This window comes from Morone saxatilis, unplaced genomic scaffold (assembly GCF_004916995.1).
Source record: "Morone saxatilis isolate NCDOM2014 unplaced genomic scaffold, NCSU_SB_2.0 Contig10, whole genome shotgun sequence".
Classification (NCBI taxonomy): Eukaryota; Metazoa; Chordata; class Actinopteri; family Moronidae; genus Morone; species Morone saxatilis.
Window position 1 is genome coordinate 3,969,756 of NW_023339652.1, and position 10,310 is coordinate 3,980,065.

Below are 10,310 nucleotides of genomic sequence, written 5' to 3' on the forward strand. Positions count from 1 at the left end.
CAGTTCTTTTGTTTTCTTAACATTTATACTATAAAGTTGCATAAAATGGTAATACACAAGTAGAATTGGCATGACTTTAGCCTAGAATTGAGAGCAATTCCCTTTCAATCGCAGTTTTATGGCACTTACTGTACTATTAAAATTGCCAAACTGTTGAAAAAAGTTTTTTTTTGTACCATTTTCAAATAAGAAGTAGATTGCATTTGTGATTTACTGGAAACCCCTGAAAGAGTTCAAAACCTTTCCTCTCTACAAAAGTAAATTGTAGAAACCGTCCTCCTGCCTCCCTCCCACAGGGAATGACCCCTCTGATGTACGCCTGCGTCCGCGGTGATGAGGCCATGGTCCAGATGCTGCTCGATGCCGGAGCCGACATCAACAGCGAGGTCAGTGTTCACAAAAAAACTTCAGTCTGTCAAAATGTCGCATTGGACCACTTTTTTTTTTGTGTGTTTTTGTCCAAAATGTTCATTTACATTTGTTTGTGTGTATCAGTGAAAACGATGAACCCACGTTGTGTTGCTCTTTCCCCTCTCTCTGTCTTCATTGTCTCACCTGCTGTCGGCATGCTCTCTGTTCTCCTGGCAGCTTATTACATGAAGTGCACTGATAAACAATAAGCAAGGGTCGTTTCCACAGTAACAATCATAGTTTGTCTCTACTCTGATAAAAAATAATAATCCACTGATAGTCCCTGAGTGCAGGCATCATATTCTATAGCACAGACATTCAGCAGCAGTTTGCTTTATACTACATCAATAATGCATTACTGTTGTACAAGTGTGTGCACTTAGTGTAACTTGCTTCCACAGTCTGTGCATGAAGCATGAACTTCACTGCACTTATTTATTAACAAAGAGAATAAAAGTAACAGTGAAGCCTTATTGTTATAAATCCTGATCTGATTTGGCCTGATCTGCAGTGTGTGCTCTGTGTGTGTGTGTGTGTGTGTGTGTGTATGTGTAGCTGCTTTAATCTGATCTGGAAATAAGAACATTCGAGAATAGAAATGCTTCATGGACTCTCCTCCACCACAGTGACGTCATTGTTGTGATTGCTCCATTGGTTTAGTGCCTGTACATAGTGCAGATGTGTTGACTCTAAAACAAAGCGCTACTTGTATAAATCATCTAGGAGTTCAAATTACAAGAAACATATTTTCTCGTGTATTTCTAAATGAAGTCTGGCCATGCAGATAGTTTTATGTGCCTAGGGTTTTGAGATCTACATTATCTAAATGGAAATCAAATCTGCTCTGCTCAAATCTCACTCTTACCAAAACAATGTCCTGGTTTAACTAGATTGTTTTGTATATTTTTTTACACATATAAAAAAAAACCTAAAAACAAATATGAATGTGAAAGAGAACTGCTTAAAAATCCTCCAGGGGCTTGAAATGATAATAATAATACTACTACTACTAATAATAATAATAATTATAATAATAATAAACTTTATGTATAAATCACCTTTCTTAACAATGTTACAAAGCAACATGCAAGGCAGATAAAATGAGAATCAGGCTAAAGGACATGTGCAATAGAGTAGGAAAAACAATAAAATTAAGATAAATAATAATAATAAACAGAAATGAAAATAGTATAAAGGAAATAAAGGTTATTTTTACTTCTTCAGGCTTCTAAAAATACTTAAAAATAAACAGCCTGAGAATCAAAAATCCTGTTTTGAACTCCTCAAAACTCATATCTGCTGGATTTATACTTAAAGCAAGGGGTTAACAGCAGATGCCATCAGAGTAGGTTTTGATTCATAGTTCAGATTTCACTCATAGTACTACTATCTGCTACACCATCAGGCCATAAGCTGCTTTAATTACATTTACCACACTGATTGTGTTTCCATTCTTTCATTCCCCTTCAGATATAGAGTGTGCAAGAACTTCGCCGTCTCTCATTACAGAATAGCAGACTACTGTCATTGCAATCATTGTTTTTATGTTCTTTTATTTACTGTGACACTGTGTTTGCAGTGGAGATGTCTGAGTCCTTTCTCAGCATGCCTCATGTTGTCTTCACTCTACAATCTCCACTGGTATCAGAAACTCGTAGGCAGAAACACAAGCTGGCTGATGATAGTTTGTGTAGTCTCTCCGTGGTATCTCCACAGCCAGTGGTGTGTAGATAACGGAGTCATGAGATTTCTGCATCGTAAGGAGTCACAAGCCAAAACACAGAGGAACCTACTGACCTACATAATCCCCAGACGTTACTGTCAGCAACTAAAATAGTTCCTATAAAAAAAAACCCGAGCTAGGGCTATGGGTTATGAAGCATTACTGTTACTCACCTCCATCGTATTGACAGAAATCTCACAACCTCAACATATAAAACCAAAACTACCATATCTGCATGGCTAAACACACTGCTGGGAATGAGAGAAAACATGTCTTTTTGATTATAATTTGGGTGAACCGAGCCTTTAAGTAAAAACAAAATTCAGCAAATTGCTGATTGAACGTTGCTCTGTTTAAACCGTTTTGTTAAAATACTACTCTGGAGCCGTTATGTTTTATGTCAGTGATGCCCTCTGCTTCTGCTGAAACTGCCTCTTATTATAAAGTGATTAATAATTCATCACTGCGAGCACATAAACACTAACAGTCCCACTGTTGTTTAGCATCAGAGCTCAAATGAAATGTGACATTACATTAAACGTCTGTTGGAAAGAGGCCTCCTCTAGGCGACATTTAGAAATAATTTCTATAATTTACTCTGTGATAAAGCCACTTTAGAAATCACAGAACAGCATCGGGCTGTATGGCTGTTTAATTTTACTCTGACGCTGCTTTGTTCATGAGTCAGCACCATCCGTCTTGCCAGTGTTTGTAGTCTTTGCCAATGTTGTGTTTTCTCTCTGGTTTCATTCCCCTTTGAAATGAAACACTATTTAAAGATGGAGCTATGGCAGATAGTACAAAGTGTGGTCAGAGAGCCATGCCCAGGCACATATAACATTCAGAGAGCGGATTCAGATGAGGGCTATAAGTCAAGCTGCGCAAGATTTTCTGTGAAACTCAAGAGGAAAATCTCCCTCTGCCATCCTGCCCTCCTTTGCTTACACTCCTCCTGCATACTGCTTCTCGCTCCTCCCTCCTCCCCCATATCTCCCGCCCTGAGCTGTGAATGTTAATGGCTGTATATCTCTCTCCCTGAACTTCACCTATGACTTCCCAGGTGCCAAGCACAGTAAACAAGCACCCCTCAGTTTATCCTGAAACGCGCCAGGGGACGCCACTCACTTTCGCCGTGTTACACGGACACGTCCCTGTCGTGCAGGTAGTGACGTTTATGACCTGTAATCATTAACCTGTGGCCCTTGCCCTGACCTTTGCACCAAAATGAGGATATAATGATGATGATTATTATTATGGTGCATCATAATAATAATAATAATAATAATGCCTTTTGTCGTTTTTTTATTTCTCCTTCTTGATCCTGTGCAATAATTATCTCAGTTATGTGTAGAGGACTTGGTCAAGGCAAACTCTCCAGATTAAGTTTGTTTTTAATAATGTACGCTCTTAAGATGTGTAGATGAGTCACCCAGCCCCCTGGTTTTCACCACAACTGAATCTAAGGATGCTATAGCAGCAGGGAGAAAACTCCAGAGGCAAACTAAACAGAGCAGAGCTCAGCCAGGCTGATACACAGCCTCAGGGATGCCAAATTTCAGTGTTTTGTTCATTTCTGTTCATTTTATAATGTATAATACAGTCTATTGCAGTAGTTATTATATGAGCTGACACTGGCTGAAAGCCTGATGAACAGCGTCGCCCTCAGGATTTTTTCAATTATTAATCGCAATGAGATGGGGTTTTTTTTGGGATAGAAGAAGAAGAACACATTTTGATTCTTCCTTTCTCAGCTCAGGCAAGTCAACACCAACAATAAGCCCACCAGATAGAACATAATGAGGGAGCGTAGCTAGGAGTGGGTTAAGTGTCTAGAGCTCGGACAATCTGTAAATGAGATGGTTTAGGTTTCCAACAGTTGAGGCTTCTCCTCTTGCCAAGCCTGAATGTAACACACCATCTCTCCCTCGCCTGTTTTCTTCCTCCCCACTCTCCCTCCTGGTTTGTTTCTCCCTTCCTCCCTCCCCCCCCTCTCCTCTCCCCCCCTCTCTCTCCCCTCTCCGCCTCCCCCTCCCTCCCTGCCACAGTTGCTGCTGGATAATAGAGCGAATGTGGAGGGCGCCCTGCAGGATGGGGCGGAGAACTACACAGAGACCCCGCTTCAGCTGGCCGCTGCTGCAGGTAATAACATACAAGCGGCAGAGATGTGGATTCTTCACATTTCAGATTCCAGAGATTAGTCATGACATGCTTGATTCTGAGCTCACCAGAAGGCATTCTCACTCTGCTCTAATCATATAATTAATTTATCACTTTCAATTACTATCTGAGAGTGAAGAATGAATTGAATTTTAAATGCTGCTCCTCATGATTGGGTTGCTGAGTAGCTGTGCAGCCACATACGAAAGAAACTGCAGCAGATATTTTTGATTTAATCAAAACGGGATTTTAACTCACTGTAATATCTGTCAAAACAGAACCAAATTTGCATTTAAAGGAATTTGGGAAGCGTATTTGCATATTTCTTTGATGAGATGAGAAGATGAGAAGATTGATACCACACTCATATCTGTTGAATATGAAGCTGCAGCCAGGAGACAGTTAGCATAGCTTTGCATAAAGAGTGGCTTTGTTCAAAGGTCATAAAAAGCTCTAAAGCTCACTAATTAACACTTTTTAAACACATGTGCACAAACTAAAGAAGTATTGTTTACATCGTGAGGTTGCCAGGCAACCAGTGGAAACTGAAGGAAGTCACTGCACCCAGACAAGAAATAATCCAAGAATTTTTTTTCTAGCTTTTATAAATTTTTCTACCAGTTAAATTAACAACATATAACGTGTAAGTTAGTGAGCTTTAGAAGTACCGGTATGTGTTTTTATTACTTTTGGACAGAGCCAGGCTAACTGTTTTCACCTATTTCCAGCCTTTATGCTAAGCTAAGCTAACTGGCTGCTTTCTCCAACCACATATTGAACTGACAGACACAAGAGTCTTCTTAACTAACTCTGTTCCTTTAAATACATCACATATTTGCCCAATGATTGACAGTGATCTCTTTACTGCTTTTTTTAAACATAAATCAAAGTTAACTCACATCTCACAAATTGGCATACAGTAGTAAATCTTTGTGTTATAGCGAGTGACCCTAGGAAGGTGTAGGCAGCCACGTTGCCATGGTAACAAGTGATTAAAACACACAGCCGTGGATAATGAACACTATTAACATCCCACTCATTAAATAATAAATAATGTAGATGAAATAAAGACCACAATCCCAGAGCTAATTTTATTAATGAATAGCAATGAGTGAGAGACTTTCAAGGGACAGAATAGTTCCTGCCTGTTTTACTTTAATGTAACTTTAACTTTACTAGAATATTAAAGCTGAAATAAGCAATGGGAGTATCCTAAAATTCACGTCACACTCCAACTGATCTCAAATGAGCTGTGTCTTGACTGTGTCAGATCAGATCAGTATTGAATGTTTTAAATCACCTTTAAACTGGTACCTACAGTAGTTTCTGCTTTTCTAATGCTTGGCAGAGTGCATCGGGGATTAGTTATGATTCGTTTTGTGTTCAACTGAGCAGATCTCACTCCTGCAGTCACTCGATTTCATTCAGAGTAACCATGTGGAATTCAGGGAGTGCGATAAGGTTTCTTGATGATTTATGTTTTGTTGCTGTACACCCAGGGATGCTGGAAGTCGGTCACAGTCAGGGGTGCTGAGTATAATAACGTCATACGAAATGCAGCACAGCATTCTTGTTTTTTTTTGCATTATATTTGAATGATCACGATAATGTATATTTAATAGTTATTAACAACATTTTACATGATGCCTTACACAACAAGAGACAGCAACCCACAGCAGCAACACAGGCAGGAACTGAATGCATGAGAACTGCAAGGAGAGGAAGAGGGAGTGAGTCAGTGCATGACCCATAACCAGTTTATCATACTTTATGTGATATTATACTTCCTAATAATGCAGGACAGTGAGGATACAGCCATTTCATACTGGAGACGAGCGCATACGTGGATCTACCGATGCACATTCATCCCGCGAGGACTCGCTTTGTTGAGAATTATACAGATTTACAGCAGGCTTTGTGATCAAATGACCAGTTTTTGTTTCGCAACATCTACTTATCAGATATATAATAAAGAGCTATAACCTAATCACACATCCTATTGTACAAATGCCCAATACATTACATTCACACATGCAGACAGCTCATATATGACTCAGATTTGTTCATGACAATGTGAACAGCACAAATCACATGGAATCTGATCTTTTCACTTCTGATTTGGGCCAAATCAGATTAAGATAAGATTTTTTGCAACTTCAGTGTGAACAATTCTATCAGAAGTCATGTGATACATCACTTTAGATAGACACTTCAGGACCGTGACCTGTTCACACTGGAATCTGATGTTGGCCACATCTGATATGAGCAATAAATCAGAACTGAGCGCTAAGGCTTGCAGTGTGAATGCAGTGTCAGTGTCACTGTACAGAAGGCAGTAATTGCAGTAACTTTAAGGACAGGGTTGAACGCTCTGGGTCTGTCTGACAGGATGATCAGAGCCCCGATGGCTTTTGTTACTTCAGTAATTCCTTGGGATACTTGAAATGACACTCTATACTACCTACACCTACACCAATGTGTATGACAGAAAATCTCAGATATACCAGTGTAATACACATGTGAATCGCAGTAAAACAGGGAGAAAGTTAAATGCATAAAGTAACATTAAATGGAAATATGTAATAGTTAAAAATGTATTTATTTACATTCCACCACTGATCAACATACATGGTTGCAAAGCATCAAATGTAAACTGTATTGTATGGTGTTCATCTGCTTCATGTATCACACTGTTTAGGTAACTTTGAGTTGGTGAGTTTGCTTTTGGAAAGAGGGGCCGACCCCATGATCGGGACCATGTGTCGAAACGGCATCTCGTCGGCCCCGCTCGGAGACATGAATTCATACAGCCTGGCAGCAGCACACGGCCACAGGTAATACAGGCAATCACACACACAGGGACCGATACACAAGTTCCAGCCAGCTAGAGATATATCCATTACCACCGTATTGATCCATTTACACACTCTACCCTGGTCCAGCTGCCTCTCACAAAATCCTGCAGCACACGAGAGGCAGATATCTCGGCTTCGCTGTCAGACAGCGTGCGATGATAAGCGCCGCAGTCTATTCAGCAGCACTCATTTGACATCATTTCCCTGCAGCTGAGTAAGATAAAGTCCATTAGCATTCAGCAACAGTGAGAGCTGTCAGGAAGTGGAGTGGCAAGCCAACAACACAATGCAGCATTATTAAGACAATCAATTATAGTATGTTGATCATGCTGCAGCGTGTCGTGAGCTTGCTCAAACTGCATTAAGATTGGTTTGTGAGATTGTGGGCTGTAAAAGCTCGCTTTTCTTCGGCGGTGCTGAGTAACAATTATCTGTACGAGGGATGTAAAGGTCACAAACTAGCCGAACACTGTTACCTTGTTGGAATTTCTCTTTTAAACCTACTCACACTTACACCTAGTTTTGTTTTTTTAACTGTAATAACCTTGCAGTGCACAGAGTGAGGTCCATAAAGAAATCATTCTCAGAATTTTTTGTAGAGGAGTTCCCTGCACAGAGCCTTGGCCTTTTGCGATGAATGGAAATGCAGACTGCAAGCCAGGCCTTCAGTGCTGGATCTCACGAATGCTCCTGTGGCTGAATGGGAGCAAATCCCCGCAGCACAGGCACCAAAATTTAATCCAAAAAGAGTGAAGGCTGTTACAGCATCAGATTAATGCCAATGGTTGAGTAAGGAATGAGATATCTTTGGGTATCTGCATACTTTTGGACATGATGTGTAGATCCATGGCAGAGAAAATTCTGTGGTAATCAGCTCACTCACTGATCAAACCCAAGGGACTGTTAGTGGCGATCAAACTATATTTTATAAACGGCTTCAAAGTGAGCCTTCCACTGACTTGACACCGGTGATCAAACGATCTCAAAAACAGGATATGATGTTATGTTGGTCTAAATGAGCCCCTCCCCACTTAAGCAGATGGTGCAGTGATGCATCCTCGGGCCGTGATCACACTGTATACGTTACGTGTCGAAGTCCATTCTTCTCAATAGAAGATGGCGTCTGTTCCTGCTGCATCATTTTGTTGCAGGAACAGTGCATTGCAATGTTGCACGCAGCGCTGATGAATCTGCAGACTAAAACACATGTTGTTTTACATCTCTTTTTTTTCTCAGTTCCAGCTTCCTATATTTTGACATTACACAGCAGTGAAAAAAGGTTAAGAGTACGCAATCATGCTTAATTAAGTACTTGAGAATATTTTGAGTGTCACCAGAGCTGGATAGAGAGCTGGATGAGCTTAATGTGGAGTTAACACAGTACGTTTATGTCTAATTTAGAAACATTTTCCAGTTTTTAATTTAATTTAATTTTACAACTTCTCTTCCTACTATTTGACCCCAGGCCATGCAAGGTCTTTTGTAGTTTTCTCACCCCTTCCCCACAGCTTCATTCTCTTTTTTACCACATGCCATGACCCTAATGGTCCAGTATGTAACATTTAGGAGGATCTATTGTCAGGAATGGAATATAATATGTTTGAGTATGTTTTCATTAGTGTATAATCAGCTGAAAATAGAATTATAGTGTTTTTGTTACCTTAGATTGAGCTATTTTTATCTACAGAAGCCGCAGGTCGCCTCCCATGGAGTCCACCACTCTGCTCTCCTTTAATTTCTGTCTGGGTTTTACCTTCTATCTCTTTCTCTCTAGGAATGTATTTCGGAAGCTTCTCGCCCAGTCAGAGAAGGAAAAGGGGGATGTGCTATCCCTGGAGGAGATCCTGGCCGAGGGTTCGGATCCCGGGGAGAAGAGGTTGGCACCGCAGGCCAACGGTGGAGGGACCCTGCGAACAGGAAAGGCCAGACTGAGGGCCCTGAGAGAGGCCATGTACCATAGCGCAGAGCACGGCCATGTGGACATCACCATAGACATCCGCAGCTTAGGTCAGATTTACTAATACATGCTTCACTGGCACACATGCCTCGCTCTCTGGTGCTTCCAGCTGTCCTGGAGATGTGCTCATGCTGTGCCTGTCCTGTCCCGTCCTGTACACACTGTTAGCAATCACCGCTACTCATCCAACCATGAAAAAGTCGCACAAGTTTGACTTTTTATATCCGAGGCGATAATAGCTTGGGTCAAAGGTGTGAACATGATAATGAAAAACTCTCCTCAAGCAGTGCTTCTGTACACGTGGCAATCATCAGCTTTCACCCCGACATTGTCCAGTTCATAGGGTGAACTAATGTGGCTATTGATCAGGATTTGATAAGGATTAATTGACTAATTTATTTTAAAAGAACAGTCTCCCCACAAGTGCCATTTAGGAGCTAATTCTGGAACATTTGGATGTATCCTCAGCAGATGGAGTTTGTCCAGTTGTCTTGGTATTGTAGATATTAAAGCTGCAAATCATTTTTTATAAAAATAACTTTTTGTCATATTTGCTGAAACTTTCTCTATATCCTGATAGTAGTACATGAGACAGATAACCTGTGAAAAAAAATAGTTTCTCTGGCTTGTCCTAGTGCTTCTAATGGGATTTTCAAGGATCCACCGCGCCTGAACGAAAAGAACCAATGAGAGCCAAGAAAGATAGCCGATTGTCGAGTCTCGTTCCCATTTTGGTCCCTGGGAATGAGATTCAACAATCACCTTCTACAATCCACCAACACAAAGCACAGATTATGCATCTCATGTACTACTGTCCGGAATATAGTGACAGTTTCAACAAATATGAACCAAAAATGTATGTTTATAAAAGTCAACTACTGCAGTTTTAAAGGTCCAGTGTGTAAGATTTAGGAGGATCTATTGGCAGAAGTGGAGTATAATATTCATAGATATGTTTAAATTAGTGTATAATCACTTGAAAATAAGAATTGTTGTGTTTTCTCGCAACATTTTTGTTTCTATAGTAGCCCAGAACGGAGAAACCAAACAATATAGGGCATTTTGTGTTACAGGTTTCTGGGCCACCATAGTTTCTCACACGGGACGGGTGAAGCGAGGTGTACTCAGTTGGTTGCAATCTGGAACTTCACCACTAGATGCCACTAAATCCTACACACTGGTCCTTTAACTGTACCATATATAACAC

The 10,310-nt window shown here is 40.5% G+C and overlaps 1 protein-coding gene across 1 annotated transcript in view; it reads left to right on the forward strand.

The window, feature by feature from the left end:
• LOC118341182 (ankyrin repeat and BTB/POZ domain-containing protein BTBD11-A) overlaps positions 1–10,310 on the forward strand; it is a 181,719-nt gene that overhangs the window by 163,618 nt on the left and 7,791 nt on the right. Inside the window, exons 6-10 of the mRNA XM_035679384.1 lie at positions 297–386; positions 3,195–3,296; positions 4,180–4,273; positions 6,990–7,125; positions 8,921–9,153. Coding sequence (XP_035535277.1) covers positions 297–386; positions 3,195–3,296; positions 4,180–4,273; positions 6,990–7,125; positions 8,921–9,153 — 655 coding nt within the window. The remainder of the gene's footprint in view (positions 1–296; positions 387–3,194; positions 3,297–4,179; positions 4,274–6,989; positions 7,126–8,920; positions 9,154–10,310) is intronic.